Source organism: Hylobates moloch, unplaced genomic scaffold (assembly GCF_009828535.3).
Source record: "Hylobates moloch isolate HMO894 unplaced genomic scaffold, HMol_V3 SCAFFOLD_3, whole genome shotgun sequence".
NCBI classification, from domain to species: domain Eukaryota; kingdom Metazoa; phylum Chordata; class Mammalia; order Primates; family Hylobatidae; genus Hylobates; species Hylobates moloch.
Genome location: NW_026652278.1, coordinates 97539156 through 97558548, shown reverse-complemented (window position 1 = coordinate 97558548; position 19393 = coordinate 97539156). Strand labels below are relative to the sequence as shown.

General features: G+C 37.3%; 1 protein-coding gene across 8 annotated transcripts in view; it reads right to left on the bottom strand.

Annotated features, from left to right (window-relative positions):
* MPP7 (MAGUK p55 scaffold protein 7) overlaps window positions 1–19393 on the bottom strand; it is a 262894-nt gene that overhangs the window by 36119 nt on the left and 207382 nt on the right. For all 8 annotated transcript variants that reach the window (XM_032144508.2, XM_058436591.1, XM_058436596.1 and 5 more), the window contains one exon: window positions 1248–1418. In XM_032144508.2, the coding sequence (XP_032000399.1) occupies window positions 1248–1418 (171 nt within the window). The remainder of the gene's footprint in view (window positions 1–1247; window positions 1419–19393) is intronic.

Below are 19393 nucleotides of genomic sequence, written 5' to 3'. Positions count from 1 at the left end.
AGTTCCCACGAGACCTGATGGTTTAAAAGTATGTGGCACGTCCCTGTCGCTCTCATTCTCTCTCTCCCCTGCTGCCATGTGAAGCCCACTCCTGTTTCCCCTTCACCTTCTGCCATGATTGTTGTTTCCTGAGGGCTCCCAGTCATGCTTCCTGTATAGCCTGTGGAACTGTGAGTCAATTAAACCTCTTTTCTTCATAAATTACCCCGACTCAGGTAATTACAGCAGTGTGAAAATGTACTAATACAAAGAGACACCATGCTCTTCTACTCCAAAACTTCTAAAATCATTGGCTTTGATCCTGGAAGTTTAAATATCTCTCACTACATTTTTAAAGAAATGCATTGAGGATGAAGTGAAGATACACGGAGCTTGTGACTGCTCACATCTGTGAAGGGTGCACAAGATAGATGCTAGGATGCAAATCTGAGTCAAGGCAATCGATGTTTGTGAAAATATCCACAGTCCTTTATTAACTACCTTTTTATTTTGAGACAGAGTCTCGCTCTGTCACCCAGGCTGGAGTGCAGTGGTGCGATCTTGGCTCACTGCAACCTCCACCTCCCAGGTTCAAGGGATTCTCCTGCCACAGCCTCCTGAGTAGCTGGGACTACAGGACTGTGCCACCACGCCCGGCTAATTTTTGTATTTTTGTAGAGATTGGGCCTCACTGTAGAGATGGGGCTTCACCATGATGGCCAGGCTGGTCTCAAACTCCTGACCTCAAGTGATCCTCCCACCTTGGCCTCCCAAAGTGCTGGGATTAAAGGTGTGAGCCACTGCACCCAGCCAATTATCAACTTTAAAGCAACTTTGCTGACTCTCTAGCTTGAAATATCCTAGAACTCTGCTGTAATACTTTATTTCGCTGAAGGTCTAAATGCCATCTGAAGCTTGTACCATGCTGCTGCTCAAAATGCTTTGAAACGAACTTGCATTGTGTTCAAAAATATTCACTTCTATTATTTAATTGCCTGATGTATGCTTCATATATTACAACAGTGTTTGCTATCCCCACTTGACAAAGGTTCCACTAAAACGACAGTACCATTCTTCAGAAATGTCTTAAAAGTCTCTGCAAGTCAATTAAGTACAAAAAACTAAAGATTTTGTTTCAGAGACAAGACAAAAGGTGTTCAACGGAAGGAGATTTTTAGCTTGAAAACTTCAAGTATGATTCACTTTGAAGAGAAATTCTTACTAGCTCACTTATTTCCTCAGAATTACTCACAGAAACAAGCACTTACCAACCAAGACAACGAGCCTGTATTTCTCATTAGTTTGTCGCCGATACGGTGTCACTTCTTCGTATGTGGGTACGTCAGCTGTGTCGTACTGATCACTCTTCTTGCATTCATACATGGATTTATTTGTTTTCTTATCTTTTCTACTAAGACGAAAACTTCTTCTAAAACCAGCTGCAAATATTAAAATAAGTATATTTTTAGTAACATCAACCAGAAAAGAAACCCTCAAAAAATAAAAATAAAAAACCCTCAGAGTTGGGTAGGATTTTATTTACCATAATATTGGTTTTTAAAGTTAAAACCCTAATGTTTTAGAGACAGGGTCTCACTCTGTTGCCCAGCCTGGAGAGTAGTGGTGCCATCACAGTTTAGTGCAGTGTTGAACTCCTGGGCTCAAGTGATTCTCCCACCTCAGGCTCCCAGGCAGCTGGGATTACAGGCACACATCACCACGCCTGGTTAATTTCTAAAATATTTTGTAGAGACAGGGTCTTGCTATGTTGCCCAGGCTGGTTTGAGCTCCTGGCCTCAAGCAATCCCCCCACTTTAGCTTCCCAAAGTGCTGGGATTACAGGCATGAGCCACTGTGCCCAGCCTATTCATCATAATATTGTTAGAAATGCATTCGGTAAGAAAAAAATAATAGAACACAATTTTATAAAAACAATAACTTATAATAGAATTAATAGTTATTTATATAGTTATAATAATGTAAATTTTATTTGGCTTAAACAATAAAGAGCTCTGTTGAAAAATCATCGAGTAAAATAACCGTATGATAAAGCAAAAATGTCAGAAATCATAATTTATCAAGAAGTGATTGGTAAACACATTTGATATGAAAAAGTTAAAAACACTGTAAAAGCATTTTAAATGTAAACAGCAAGTTCTCTCATTCATGGAACATTAACAAAGTTTCTATTACATCCTAAGCATAACCTCACAATGTACCCACGGCACAGGCAGCATCTATTGTTAAACAAAAAGAAAACTAAATTAGGGAGTGTGTAGTGTAGCGTGTGCATATGCGTCAGTCAGGCTGACAGAACAAGGCTCACACAGTCAACAATTAGTTGGTCTTCAGCAAGTCAGTTAACTTTAACTGGACTCCAGGTGATAGAATAAATGATCAAGCCTCAGGTTCTTTTCTCTAATGGAAATTCTATGCTTTCAAAATGTGACACGTACGAAATTAAGAAATAGAGCCAGGCACGGTGGCTCATGCCTATAATCCCAGCATTTTGGGAAGCCAAGGAGGGCAGATCGCTTGAGCCCAGGAGTTTAAGACCAGCTGGGGCAACATGGAGAAACCCCATCTCTACTAAAAATACAAAAAAATTAGCTAAGCGTGGTGGTGCACACATGTAATCTCAGCTACCCGGGAGGCTGAGACAGGAGAATCACTTGATCTCAGGAGACAGGTTGCAGTGAGCCGAGATCGCATCACTGCACTCTAGCCTAGGTGACAGATCAGACTCCATCTCCGAAACAAAACAAAACAAAAACCCTGATATTTTATATCAGCTGCAAAGTTCAAAATAAAATGCAAGTACATTTTAAAGGTATAAAAATACATTCTCTCCAAAAAGAATATTCATCAACTTTGATAAATAGATACCTTTTTTTTTTTTTTTTTGAGATGGAGTTTTGCTCTTGTTGACCAGGCTAGAGTGCAATGGCGTGATCTCGGCTCACTGCAACCTCTGCCTCCTGGGTTGAAGTGATTCTCCTGCCTCAGCTTCCCGAGTAGCTGGGATTACAGGTACACGCCACCATGCCCGACTAACTTTTGTATTTTTCGTAGAGATGGGGTTTCACCACATTGGCCAGGCTCATCTCGAACTTCTGACCTCAGGTAATCTGTCCTTCTCTGCCTCCCAAAGTGCTGGGATTACAGGCGTGAGCCACCATGCCCAGCCATAGATATCTTTTTTATAAACACAGGTATTTTGTAACAAAATGAAAAAATATAATAACTAATTTGTGTGGATTTTAGGGAATATAGTCAGCTGTCTGAATCTGTGGGTTCCATCCATGTGGATTTAACCAATTATGGACTGAAATTTTTTTAACTGCATCTCTATTGAACATGTATTGAGTGTTATTTCATCTGTACTGAGACTTTTGTCCTTTGTCATTATTCCCTAAACAATAGACTATAACAATTTACATAGCATTTACATTGTATTAGGTTACATGTACAAGTAATCTAGAAATGATTTAAAGTATACAGGAGGACGTACATAGATTACATGTAAGTAAACATTTTATATCAGGGGCTTGAGCATCTGCAGATTTTGGTATCCAAGGGGGTCTTGGAACCAATCTCCCATGGATATCACAGGATGACTGCATAAAGGAAATGAATAATTGTTACCATTGGGTTTAAGAAATTAACAGGATTCAAAATAAAGGAAATGTGAAACAATTACCAACGACTAACAATGGCTTTATGTGACTCACCTTATGGATTCTGAGTTTGATAAAAATTGATTAAGATATTAAGGACAGAGTGACTAAAGTTTATCTGATAACATGTTTCTGTGGCCCTCTAAGAGTCACTCTGATTTTGAGAAGATATTTGAGTTGAGAGAAAAGGTTATTCATAAAGGATCTAAAACAAGGAAGACAGTTGTTCTAAAGCTCCTTTACAAACACAAAAAGAAGAGAACAGGACAAGTTGTAAACACATGGGCGTCTTATAAGACAGAGATGACATCTGAGGAAAGCTAGAAGGTAAATGCGCCCCTCTGGCCCTAGGATGAGAAAAAGAGATGGGATTCTAAAATCACACGTGCAGAGAGGATTCAAACTTCTATGTAAAGTGCAAGAGAAAAAGTTGTCTATTACTCTTTGTTCATCTTGTTTTCTAGGTTGTAGGGAAAGCTTCATAGAACCCAGAAAAGGGAACTTTTTTTTTTTTTTTTTTTTTTTTTTTTGAGACAGCTTCTGGCTCTGTTGCCCAGGCTGGAGTGCAGTGGCACGATCTCGGCTCTCTGAAACCCCTGCCTCCCAGGCTCAAGCCATCTTCCTACCTCAGCCCCCTGAGTAGCTGGGACCACAGGCATGTGCCGCCACACCTGGCTCAATTTTTTTTTTTTAAGAGATAAGGTTTCGCCATGTTGCCCAGGTTGGTCTTGAAGCCCTGAGCAAAAAGGATCTGCCCACCTCAGCCTCCAAAAGTGCTGGGATTATAGGCATGAGACACCAAACCCAGCCACCTTATCATAGACATCACACACTACACCAGAAGTAGCCAAGGTCCTTACAACTACCCCTCGTGCTTGAGCACAGTGGTTCTCAGACAAGGCTCTCTTCCTAATTGCAGAATTTGGTTATCCCAAACCACCCCCGACACCTACTCTGTCACTGATGTGTGCTGGCCCAGACTACAGCTCAGTATTAGCATGATTTCTGGTATAGCACAAAGATGATACATGAGCTACTCTAACAACAAAATTAGAATGTTGATATTTCACAGCATTCTAATTTCATGTTTCCACAGCTCTTGCCTCATGAGAGGCAATTACAGGATAAGCAGGTACAACTATAAATTCTTTTATAATTATTCCCTGTATGGAGGGAGGCTTGCTGTCAAGTCACTACAAACTTTTGGCACAGGAATGGATATAACAACATAAATTCTTCATCCACAGGAAATAACATCCAAAAGTAAAAACCTGACAAATTTCTGATGAGCAAATCACAGCTAAATCTTGAATTTCAATGTGCTTACTTAATTGAGCCTTTACAATTCACTTAAGTTTTTACTTTCCTTTTTTTTTTTTTTCTTGAGACAGGGTCTCACTTCTGTGGCTCAGGCTGGAGTGCAGTGGTGCAATCTCGGCTCACTGCAGCCTCCGCCTCCCAGGTTCAAGCGATTCTAATGCCTCAGCCTCCTGAGTAGCTGGGACTACAGACGCCTGCCACCACACCCAGCTAATTTTTGTATTTTTAGTAGAGACGGGGTTTCTCCATGTTAGCCAGGCTGGTCTCGAACTCCTGACCTCAGGAGATCCACCTGCCTTGGCCTCTCAAAGTGCTGGGATTGCAGGCATGAGCCACCACACCCAGCTAAGTTTTTACTTTCATCATAAACAATGAAGAGTTAGTGAGGAAAAGAGAAGGTAATCAGATCTCTTAAGGTGATGTTGCACGAGTGTCAAAGATGGGGACCATATTGCATAGATAGTTGGGTGATGTCAGTTGTGCAAGGCTTGCTACAGAACAGTTGCTTGATAAACGTTTACTGAATGGAAGTAATTTTAAAAGGCAACAACAAAAACCCTATTATTATTCCTGTTTCATCTGCTTCATGTAAATTTCAACAAAGAAAGTGTGACACATTAGGCATTTTCTAAGAGTTAAAATTCTAAAAAGTGTCAAAGGCTAATGCTCTGCAAACAAGAAAGCCTTAGAGCTGGAAGAAACTCTGGAGGTCATCTGAGTCTGCTCCCCACCGGGCACAGACAGCGCCGCCATACACTGCACTTGTTCACATCAGTTTTTCAGTAGCAACACCCATCAATTCATGCAGGTTATGAAGCTTCAGTGCCTTAATGCACAGGAATTCACGCAGGTTATGAAGCTTTAGTGCCTTGAACGATATTTTACAATGCAAAGGAGCAAAGGCAGTGAGGTCGCCACAGGGCTTCCATTGGAGCAGCTGGTCACTGATTGTTACCAAGCAGAGGCTGGCAGAGGATCCGGACCAGTTCCTAGGCTCTGCTGACTTACTTCTCTACAAGGCTCATTTCCTCTACTTTAAAATACAGATTATAGTAGTATCTGCCTCACAAGGTGGTTAAGGATTAAATAATTCATATAAAGCTTTCGGTCCCATCTGTGGCATATGGTAAGTGCTTTACATGTTAGCTACAGATTCATGCTACAATGCCTCCAACTACTTAAAAGAACCTTGAAGGCAGGAACTTGTATCCCCTGTAGTCCCACAGCACAGTCTAGCAAAAATTAAAAAAGCGGGGCGAGGAGGGGGAGTTAAGAGGCTCACTAATTAGTTTCAAATTGACTAATAGTATAAAACAGACAAAATGTTAAAATTAAAGCCAGATTTAAATATGTTAAATATTGTAGACGCCTAAAGTACCTTATTAAGTATTAAGACATTTTAAATACAACAGAAATAGCCAGGTGTGGTGGCACATGCCTATAATCCCAGCTACTTGGGAGGCTGAGGCACGAGAATCACTTGAATCCAGGAGGTGGAGGTTGCAGTGAGCCAACATCCCGCCACTGCACTCCAGCCTGGACAACAGAGCAAGACCTTGTCTCTAAATAAATAAATAAATAAATAAGTTTAAAAAATACAACAGAAAGGTTTAATATGTATTAACTATTTTTTCATTTGTCTTCATAGATTCTCTTTCTAGGGATATAGTTATTTGTTACCATATTTACATTTAAAGAGAGTATCCTTTCCTTTGGTCTTACTTTTTACTTACTCCCCTAATTCACAAATACATATTAATGCTCATATTTACATATGCACACATCTGATATACATACACACATATGCATATATATATATATATACACATATATACAGAAACATACATACATATACATACATATATATGTACATACATACACAGACAGGGTGAGAAGAAGGAGAAATTGCCAGCCCGGACAACCAATAAAATAGCCAGAACAAAAGATATAGCAAGAGTTATGAAATTCAGAGTATTTATTTGTGATGATTTTTCAGCCTGCCCCATACTCCAAAGGGCAATTTTTCTAGATTCTGTCCCCCATGGGTAGTCAGAGGTGACAGCACACTTAACATGTCCTTCAAGGCAGTACAGAGGCTGTAATTTTCCAATTTCAGTAAAATAATGAGCGATGTGTCAGTACACCTTAGTTAAGTCTAAGCTTAAGGGAGAGTAATTCTGTGTCAGGAAAAGGGAGTTAATCGTTTCTTGCCTTCAGATCTTCTCTTATTAAAAGGAAGACCAAAAAATGTGACCTTAAACTGAAAGTACACAGAGGATTCTTTTAGATAAATGTGAACCTGTTTGATTTCAGTTCACTTTCAGTGCAAAAGTCTTAGCAAGAGCCGGCTTTAAAAAAGACGGAAGAGAAAGGGGTACATTAACAAGGAATTTAGAGTAAGTGAACAGTTTTACATAAAAAATATTTTTCCTTACATTTCATGTTTTCACAATTTATAATTGGCTCAACATTTTTATGCACAGGCTTTTTCCAGGGAGCTTACCCACAGCTGCTAGAGATTTGTGTTTTTGAAAGGAACGGCACGTTTAGTTTATTACAATAGGAAAGTGACTTCAGAGTTAAGACTGCAGTTGCAGGTCAGTCCCTAATCACAGACACCGCTTATCTAATATTTTCCAGTAGAAAATTTATGATGACTTGTTCATTTATCATTTAATTTATAGCTTTGGTTAAAGTTAAAAATTTAACTGTAAAGGGAGATATCTGAGTTGCTTGTTATTTGCTTCTTAGTTCAATAAGACTGCAATAAACATCCCTTTATCCTATGTCACTGATGACTTCATTAGGGCAAATTGCTAGAAACTAGACAGATCCTGTCCAAATGCTTCTCGGATTGATTAATATCAATATCCATTCCCACCAGCAGTATGTACAGTGGCCCATTTCACCATTCTCTCATCAAAGGACTTCTAATCTCTTCTTTACAATCTTTAGTGATTTGACAAGTGAAAACTGTACATTACTGTTATTTTAACTGTTAGTGGAGCTGAGGGTATTTTTTTCATGTTTATTACTCACTTGCATTTCTTACTTCTGTAAATTGTTGGTTTATACATTTTGATCACTTTTGGATTAGAGTCTTCATAAATACATATACATAGGTATCTTTTAATAAGGTCATGAACCCTTTGTTCTATTTGTTGAAAAGATATAAGGTTTTCAATTTTCCTTTTAACTGTTATCATAAAGAAGTTTAAACTGTTTATGTGTTTGAATTTATAAATATCTTTCCTTTGTGATTCCTTCCATTGTTTCTATAACTTTTCCATCTTAGTTCTGATAAATATTCACCAATATTTTCTGAAGTGTTAAAAAGTGGGTTGCATGGCTTTACACTTAATTTTTTAATTCCATCTGGAATTACTGACATGTAATCATGATGAAATCAGGCCTGGGAAGTGTGGCTGTAACTTTATATTTTTCTAAATAATTAACCAATGGTCCCAGAAATACTGAACAACCCTTTTACTACTTTATGTTGACATATACATTGTATTGAAATACCAGATGGTACATTATTATGCCATGACAGAAAAAGGTGATTCTTGGTTCAAATTTAGCTTCTCTTTTTATTTTTATTTATTTATTATTTTGAGAGAAAGAGTCTCATTCTGTCATCCAGGCTGAAGTAAAGTGGTGCGATCACAGCTCAGTGTAGCCTCAAACCCCTGGGCTCCAGCGATCCTCCCACCTCAGCCTCCCAAGCAGCTGGACATACAGGCACATGCCAATATACCCAGTTACTTTTCAAAAACTGTATTTTGTAGAGATGGAGTCTCACTAGGTTGCACAGGCTAACCTCAAACTCCTGGCCCCACTTCAGCCTCCCAAAGTGATAGGTTTACAGGCATGAGCCACCATACCTCGCCTTTCATTCTCTTTTTAATAATATCAACACCAAAACAACAGTATAAGTGGTGGTAGTGGTTGATATTTGTCGGGCACATACTAGATGACCGGCACTACTCAAAGCGCTTTATGTGGGACGAATTTATTTAATTCTCACAGTAACCCTATGAGGTGGGTATAAAAATCCACGTGTTTAAGTACACTCTTCAGTGTAATAAACAAAGATGGCCAAAGCTTTGGTTCAAGTATTAAATGATAAAATGAAGTCAAGAAGAAAGTTTGAAACATTACCCTATATACATAGATGCATAATAGAAAAAAATGAATTTAGCTCATTTCTATTACATTATGTTAGGTATGAAATAATTTAATAGAAAAAATTAACAAAGAGGACCAATGGTTTAACTTAGGGATTAAAAACATAATTTTTTTCCTGACAGAAGACGTTTTCCAAATATAAGGAAACACATTTTAATACTCCCCTGTATTCGAAATACAAAAATATGTAAGCCAGTGTCATTGGCTCCCAACCACTAGGGGACACAAAACTTATTCTCAAATGCTTGTAATTTAAGGTGTTTTCACAATGCAGGACCATGACTAGAAAATAAGACTTTCTGCAAGTATTCCAGTCACTCCAATTTCTCTTAAGTAAAAAATTTTAAAACTTGGACAGTTGCAATTTGGTCACTTTCAAAGCTATTTCTCGACATTGCATTTGTAAAACATTATTCATCAATAGAGTATTAATCTTAATGCTTACATACATAAATTAAGAATCATTTGTTATTAAACTAAGTTTCATATTATAGATAAATATTATAACTACCCATACTATAATTTCAAATGTTAGCAATATTTTTTAACAACTAAAAAACTTGGAAGTAACCAAGATATGCAGAAGTATGGAAATGATCAATTAAATTATAAAACACCTTCTCAAAGAAATGAAGTTGAAACTATTAAAATTATAAAACTACACAGTACCATAGAAATGCATTTCATACAATAAATGGAAAAAAAAACAGGATACAATAATCATACTTGCACTATGAGTTTTACTTTTTTAGTAATATAAAGACTGTTATGGATACAGAAATATAGAAGAAAATATATTTTTTAAAAAGACAATGGTTGTGTTAGGTAGAGAGGGCTGTGGACAATTATTTGTTCTATTTTTCAAACTTACTATAATATTATATATGTTTCAAAATTACTAGATTATATAATTATATAAAATTACATAATTTCAAATTTATAATTTTAAAAAGAAAACATAAAAAGACATGAACAAACAAGAAATAAACAAACAAACGAAATCCATATTGGCAGATGTAGTTGTGTGGTTATATCAGCATGTAACACAAAATACATATTGGTTATGTCTCAGAGGCAAGTTCTAATCATCTATATTTTTCAGTGATTATGGTAATAGACCAAATTTGTATATTAACAATAGTTAGGAATAGCCACATAAATTCAAGCATAAAGCAAGCAACAAAAGCAAAAATCCATGGAAAAGTATAAAAAATGAGAATATAAGAAGTTAAGATTAAGGACAAGGAAGAGAGAGAACCAGAAGTCTCACCTAAGTAGTAATGATGAAAAAAAGAGTACTTACGGTTTTGAAACTTACAACCAAACTAATAAAGTGGATAAAAAATCCTTTCTAAAATCACAAATTATTATATTCTTTGGCTCTCACAAACACGTAATATCAATGTAAACTTAAAATGTAAATATTTGTAATTTTAATGATCTCACTTTTTAATAAAATGCTGACCTTTAAGATGGCATTTTATTAAAAATACATGATCATTTTAGCTACAAACATGCCCATTAACATAAAAGGCCCTCAAGCAAAGTCAAGATAACTCACCACCCACACTAACAGCCTCCAAAAATCCCACATGTGAATGAGGGGGAAATGGGACTTGGCTTTCTGTTACCTCAAAATCAATACTATTAATGTTACCACCCGCAATTTTTCAAATGGGACAGTTTAGATCTTTGATTACATTTCTTTTACATAACCAACCTGGTCTAATAACATCAGATAGTATGCATTTCTAACGTTAAAAATAAGCTTTTAATATGTTTAAATTTTATATATGTTGATAGCATGGGAAAAGAGGTCCTAGTGAAACAATCTTGACTCAGAGGATTAGAGAAGGAGCCACTCTAAAGTTCCTAAGGTTTTAAGGAATACATTTATTTGATGCAAACACAGTCTAGAAAACTGCTTAATTTTTTCAACGGAGAAAAAAATAAACATTTAAATTCTTTTTTTCTCACCTTAAAATTACTAAAATGCAAATTTTTTTAATCAGAAGACATTTTAAAATCATTGTATGAAAGTTATTTTTTGCATCTTAAAAATCAGATTCATTTGACCAAGCAATTATTTAACTGATTCAATAGGTACCTTAACCACAAGGAAAAAAAAAATTTACTATAAGCGAACTTCCTAAGAAGATTTAAAAAAAAAAAAAAACCATGTAGACATTAATAAAAACTAAGCAGCTGGAAATTATTATATGATATTAGGTTTCTGACAACCAAACATTGAACATTTCTACTAACATAAACATTTTGAATATAATGCCAATGCTGTTATAATAGTGCAAGTCATAACCAACCTAGTAACATGATCTTAATAGAAAATTATTATCGAAATGATGCTCTCATTATATGCCAATCATAAAATTATCCCAAAGACTATGGAGGATAATTAAGAACATCTTACAGTAACAAACAAGTAAAAATCTTGGGAGGAGGTTTAAACTGAGAAGAAATGCTAAATCTAGATTTACTGAAGTCTAAAGAGGCTAGGTTAGTCAGCTTCCATATTGATCTTACAAAACAATGTCAGAAAAAAATCACCAAAGAAAAATGAACATTTTTATGGATTATATTAGCCAATTATACATATGCTAATTTTGTAGATAAAGGGGAAAAATGCTTTCAAACATACTATTAGAAAATTCATCTCTGCAATGTTGCAGGTTCAAAGTTCCTCTCAGTAAAATGTAAAGAAATGTTCACATGCCATAAATACCCTTGAGTCTTTCAGCTCATCTCAGGCTAAAAATAAAAACAGAAACTCAAAGTACCTAATGAAACCACAAAAGTTAATAAAAGATATCAATTTGCAATTTTCAAAGAAAATATTACTTAGGTCTTTAAAAGTTTTCCTGATACCACTGACAATTTGTTTTTAAAGTACAGCACAGAACATCACCATAAAAAAAGAGAGAGAGAGAGAGAGAAGAAATCATATGAGAACTTAATTTTTTGTAAGCCACCTAATAAAGAAATAAGTTCTTACTTATACCTGCAAAATTATAAGAAAATAGTTATACATATGTAAAATTGTATATAAAAATATAGTTCTGAACAGAGAAAAATTGATTTGAAATTTTAATATGTTTTTTCAGTTGAGTCCGTGCAACTTAAAATTCTCCAAGCAGAAATGGTTTCTTTCTGTCAGAAAAAATATTTCCAAGTAGTATTCCAGACATGCTGAGATTATGCAGTGTTCTTTCGTATTCAAGAAAGAACCTTGAAAGAATGCTTCTGTTTTCTATGCATAAATATTATGTTTAGGAAAAATATTAAGGCAGTATATTTAGACATAGCTGTACTTAATTTGCATGACATTCTTTAATAAAATGACTGAATACTGAATAAATGGGAATTTTTACTGGATTTATAAAACATGCAGATAACTTGTTGAAGATCAGTGTTGCTTCAACATAGGAGGGCAGACAGAAATAAGAAACAGGATTAGGAAAAAACACATAGGAGTAGACGTGGGTAAATAATAACATTTGAAAGAAATAACAACAAATGGACAGTTTCATTTTTATTTAACTTTATGGCAAACCCCTCTTAACTTACATTAAGTCCCCACACTGATCTTGTTTTAAAAGAATGTACGAAGTACTCCAGAGCAAGGACAAAAGTAGAGAAAAAGTGACTTTTCAGGAAATTATTTGTAAGAAAGTATGTTAGAAAAGAGATGCATGATAAGTGATGCTTTGTGAACTGATTAGAACAAGTTTTCTATAATGAATTAACCAGAGGAAAACAGTCTGTAAATCTGATCAATGTTACAAAAAAAAAATACTCTTCATATGGATTATTTTGTACTGCAGTAGGAAAAAGGAGGATTTTTAATGCTGACGGTTCAACCATCGAGAAGCAATTATACTTTGGAAGCAAACACACTGTGCTGGAAGACCAAAAATAAACTAACTTCTATGCCATCCACCAAAGCTAAGCAAAATTTTCACAAGTCTATAGGAAGACATGAATTTCTCCTAATAATTCATATATATGCAAGCATACACATATACAAACATATATGATTTGACAATCTTTATATACAGGCAGCTCTTGACTTGCGGAGATTCAACTTTAAATAGTGTAAATTTCTGCAATTCATGTTTACAGCATACTAGCAATTTGCCTTAATGTTATTGTTACAATTTCATTTATTTTTAAGAGATAGGGTCTCGCTCTGTTACCCAGGCTGGAGTGGCATCACTGTAAGTCACTGCAGCCTTGAACTCCTGGCCTCAAGTGATCCTCTCGCCTCAGCCTCTGGAGTAGTTGGGATTACAGGTGTGAGCCACTGCACTCGGATTATTACAAAATTTTATGCAAACTACATATAACTTACATTGCCCAGTGAGCTTTTTCCTTTTAATAATAACAGCCAAACCTCTTTCATTAATAAACATGCTAACCTCTAAGAAATGAGGTATGTTACAAGTCAGTAAGAATCATACCACATAGTGTACTTTCACATCAGTGATAGCTTATTAAATATGGTTTTAAAGTATAATTCTCATAATAATTGGCATTTAAATCTTGGAGTGTCATAGATCTCTATTTGGATGTCCACTCAGTACGCCTCAAATGGAATCCCTGAACTTTTCCTCAGCCCAACCTACTCCTCCGCAGTCTTTCCCATCTCAGTAAATAGTAACTCCATCTTTGTAGTTACTAAATCCAAAGACCATACACCCATCCTTGGTTTGCCACTTTGTCGGGAAATCTCCTCAGTTCTACCATCAAAACATATCCAGAATGGGACACCTTCTCACCACCTCCACAGATAATATCTGCTTCCAGTCACCATCATCGTCTGCCTGAATGACTACAAGAGCTCCCTGCTTCTGCTCTTTCTCCCTTACAATCCTTTCCCAACAGATCAGCCAGCGTGACCCTTACACATAGAAGGCAGTTCATATTACTGCTCTGCTTAGAGCCCTTCAATGATCTGGAGTATAAGAGCCAATGGTCCTCCTCCCACAGACATTCTGTTATCTTGACAACCTCAATTCCTATCATTCTCCCCATTCACTCTGCTCAGGTCACTCTGGTCTCTTGACCCATCTTTAGGGCCTTTGCACACACTTGTGCACAATTCATCCTGTCTCAGGGCCTTTGCACAAGCTGTTAGGGGGCCTGTGCACATGCATCCTGTATTGGGGCCTTTGCACATGCTGTCAGGGGCCTGTACATATGCATCTTGTCTCGGGGCCTTTGCACATGCTGTCAGGGGCCTGTACACATGCATCCTGTCTCAGGGCCTTTGCACATGCTGTCAGGGGCCTGTGCACATGCATCCTGTCTCGGGGCCTTTGCACATGCTGTGGGGGGCCTGCGCACATGCATCCTGTCTTGGGGCCTTTGCACACACTGTCGGGGGCCTGTACACATGCATCCTGTCTCAGGGCCTTTGCACATGCTTGTACCACTACTTGGAATGCTTATTCCCAACAAGGCTCACTTCAGGTTTTTGCTCAAACATGGCTTTCTCAAGGAGGCCTTCTTTGACCGCCATATTTAAATTTGAAACGCCCATTTCCCCAGCTCCCTCATCACCCCATCTCCATTTCCACCTTACTTTTCTTCTTGGCACTTATTACCATCTAACGAATTATTCAGCAATTTGTCTCCACTCCTACTCCCAACACAAAGTGCTAGAAAAGGAGGATGTTTGTTTTGATTTCTGTTGAAACTCCAGTGCCCAGAACAGCATCTAGAATGTAAAAGGCACTCAAAAATATTGTTTTATAAAATCCAGAAATAGCATTATAAGAAAGTTATATGCTATAAATACCAGAAGAAAATGCCAACCAGAGCTAAGGTGGTTCTCTCTCAAGGGAAGCCATAGGAATGCGGAGGAAGAGGAGGAAAGGAGACTCCTGCTTTGGGTTGCTGGACTTGCAATACTATTTGACTTTTCAAACGATTTATTAAATGGAGCCATGTGAAATTGCTGGCATTGTATTGGTTTTTGACTGACAAAACAGCAATTTCATCTGCTTCAACCAAATGCGTATAGTACTTTGGAGAAAACACACAATTTTAAATTAAGTAATTTTGGTATGGGGAATACAAAAAGAAAACAAAAGACAAAAGGGAAGTGATTCACAGATTTGGATATGTGAAAAGAAAAATACCTACATGCTCTAAAATTTAGCATAGAAAAAGTTAAAACACAACCACAAGACCAGAAGAAAATGTGGACAACAGAGAAGGGACAAATATTCATAATATAAGAAGAGCTCATCAAATTAACAGAAGACTGATGAATAACCCAACAAGAAAAGGGGGCAAAGAAACGGTTAAGAGGAAAAAACAAGTGGGAGGGGGAGGAAAACTACTAAAAAGTCCCACAATTACAATAAGTCACAGAACATTTTAACACGTTTGCTAAATACATATGTTTACCATAAAATAGTTTTGCCATTTATGTTAGCATGTTACTTATGAGCCTTGTTTTAAAAACACATAAGATCTGCACGCATTTTTAGGATTTGGCTTTTGGGGGAAACAGAATTCCACAAGATAATCAATTTTCTCAAGCTATTTGTAACAAAGTAACTTTTTAGCAATATATTCTTTTTTAAATGAGAGACTATGATCAAACTTGCTTATTCTACAAAAGAACTAATGTCAAATCTTTGGTCATTAGTTGAAGTGCTTCCATAAAAGAAGACACTTTTATCAGCAGCACTATTCATTTATCCGTCCTATTGTTTCACTGTGGAAAGATGTATTCTTTTTAAAAGTCTTTTTATATCGTATGACTCTCTTCTCAGGTATCCTCCTAGGTTTCCGCATCTTGGTGGTATCTCAAGGAACTTCCAGGTGCACAAACCTTGTGGTTGTCTCTTGCACACATTAGAATAAGTATTTAGACCAGGAGGACATAAAGAAATGCTGTCATGGTGCACATATACTAAAACACATTGGCCACATTTCTCCCTTTGCCACACTCAAGGATGGAAATGAAACTATTTTTTCTAAGACCAAGAGCTGAATGGAGTGAACAGCTGTACTCTATAATCCCAGCTACTCGGGAGGCTGAGGCAGGAGAATTGCTTAAACCAGGGAGTCGGAGGTTGCAGTGAGCTGAGATCGCACCACTGCACTCTAGCCTGGTGACAGAGTGAGACTCCAACTCGAAGAAAAAAAAAAAAAAAAAAACCCAAAAAAAAAAAAAAAAAAAAAAAAAACCCTGTCAAAGCCAGGTAGGCAGAAAGACCTAAAGTTATCCATCTGCCAATAGGAATACATTTTGCATAACATCAGCCCTTGAAGAAACATGTTGTGTCATTTTTCTAGAAATACTCTTGGGTTACCTTTACTTCCCCATGGCTGAAAATATGGATACAAAGAAATACTTTGCTATTATAGCACAAGCACCAGTAGTACAACTGTTAGGAGAATGGTAACTGACAACCTGTCTCGGAATTGGCAACTAATGAGGAATGGTGTGGACTGCAATGAACTGGAGTGCTCTTAGTCTCTCCATTAAGGAATCAGTTATAATGCAGCTCAGCTAATTATTATTATTTTGAGAGAGAGTCTGGCTCTGTCACCCAGGCTGGAATGCACTGGCGCAATCTCAGTTCACTGCAATCTCCACCTCCTAAATTCAAGCAATCCTCCTACCTCAACCTCCTGAGTAACTTGGATTACAGGCGTGCGCCACCATGCCCAGCTAATTTTTGTATTTTCAGTAGAGACAGGGTTTCGTCACATTGGCCAGGCTGGTCTTGAACTCCTGACCTCAGGTGATCCACTGGCCTTGGCTTCCCAAAGCGCAAGTGCTGGGATTACAGGCATGAGCCATCGCACCCCGCCTCAGCTAATTATTAACATCGGGAAATGAAGGCCTATTTTGCACAAACCTTTTCTTCTGCCAAAGGAGCCAGAAATTTTCATATGAAATTTCTCAATTTGTAGGTCTAACAAAAAATAGGGATCTTTGTCCCAACACAGTCTGCAGAGTGTCTGCGAGCCACCAGTTTGATATGAATTATTACATGATTCATGTTATTCTCATTCTACTTAGATGGTCCCCTATTTTCTTCTATAATTGGGTGATGTAGAATGGTCGCTTGGAAGCACAAAGCTCACCACCTTTTCCAAAGAAATAATTTTGCTGGGCCATGGGCTATCTGTATGCTTAACTTCACCTACTAGTGCCAAATTATTTTATCTAAACCCTCCCATAGTCTTAATTCCACCAAATCTAGTCTTATTTGGACTTCTTTCTCTAATGGAATTGATCACTAAAACTGTGCTTCTAGACCATTACCTCTCACTACTAAAAGCAGAGAACTTATCAGGATACCTATCTACAGCAGTGGGGAGAAAGTCAGAAGAGAAGTGTAGGTGAAGATAAGTTTGATGCCTGTAACAATTTCTAGGTAGTCCTGCTTTTGTTTATATTAATAACATCCCTTGGCATCTCCAAACTGGAGATTTCCTTAGAAAGTTAATCATACGTTGATTATACTGGGGGCTGCTTAGCCAACGGTTATTTAGAGGGGTTATGGGAATAATAAGTCATAAGGAAACATAATCAAAAAGATATTTGAAAGAAAAAGTTATTTAGAAGCTTTGAATCATTTACAGTTAACCACAATTATTTCCTTTTTCAGATATTCTTTACCATTGGCTCGGTCATCTCTGCCTATAAAAATGATCATATTATCCTCTCTCCCACTGGAGCACTCCTATCCTCAACTATAAAAACTGCCTCGGACTCAACTGCAATCCTTCCTCTGCTGTCAACTCTGTCACTCCTTGACACCTTGCAATTTGGCTTCCGGTGAAAATGTTTCTCAGATGTTATCAGTGATTCCGCGTTGCCAAATTCAATGGCATTTCGTCAGAACTCATTTTCTTTACGTGCTCTAAAGAAACCCATATTTCTGATCACCCCTTGCTTTTGCACATCAATGTATAATACATCTACTGATTAAATACTCATTTTACAAAACTCCTAAATGCTAGAAGAGAGACACAGATTTAAAATCCATATTTTGTTCTTTGGATGAAATTTTATACAAAGAATAACACTGAGTGCCAAAATCTGGCAAAACTTTAATAAATGTGTAAATTATTTAACCTAAAACTTATGATCTCAGATTATCCAGTACCAAACTAAATTTCCAGGCCCACCATCTACATATCATCGAACTTAAGTATGTCCAGTGCTCTTTCCATGCCATTTTCTTCTATCTTTATCCCCCACGCTACCTGGAATTACGGCTAACCCCTGGTGCCCAGCTCTAATGGCCTTTCTTGTGGGACTGGGTCCCTGATTGCTTCAGGCTAAGATGATCACCACCTTCTCTGAATCACAGCATTTTATGTGACAGTCATCAGATAGTGCTTTATACCACAGTTTTCTATAATCCCTACTGTCTTATTGACTGAGTATAGGCCCTTAAAGTTAGGGAGCAGGTACCACTCTTTCTATTTTTGAGAGAAGTAGAAGCATGCAGTGATGGCCATCCATGTCTTCACACCTCCCTGTGCCCAAGTTCTCAGGGGGTCTCCTTCCACAGTAACCCTGGCTTGGCCATGAGACTTGTTTCATCCAATGAGATATTAGCAGATGTGAAGCAAGCAGAGGCTTCCTGAGCATTTACATCCTGGAGACTGTTTTCTTTTGCTGTTCTCTGGAACTCTGACACCACTGCATGGGCTAGCTTTGCGAAAGGAAAGACTCCATGAAACAGAAACAAGTTCACCCACCTGAGCACCCCCAAACCAATCAGACCCCAGCCAAGACCCCAGACTGAACAGATCCACCAAGCTGACCCAGGCCAGAAGAACCACACTGCTGACCACAGTATCATGAGAATAAATGTTTACTGTTTTAAGCCATTACAGTTTCTGGTGATGTAGGGGGAGGTGTTAATGGAGGTACCAGGTATCTGGCACACTGCATTATTCTGAAATGAGTAAAGAATACAATTTTAATAAAATCTCTCTCATCATCCAATTCTTACTTAGTAGATTTTCTCTAGCCTAGAAATTGAAATACTCCATATGTCTGCAAAGGGTTTTCTAGTTTGTTTTGTAAAATGAAAAATCAAAAGGCAGCAATTGTAAAAGACACAGTACAAATATTCTGTCTCTGCAGATGGGGATGTGACTTCAGGATGCTCCATTTACCATCTTTGAGTCCTCGGGTAAATACTGTAAACTTTCTAGACCTTTGTTTCCTT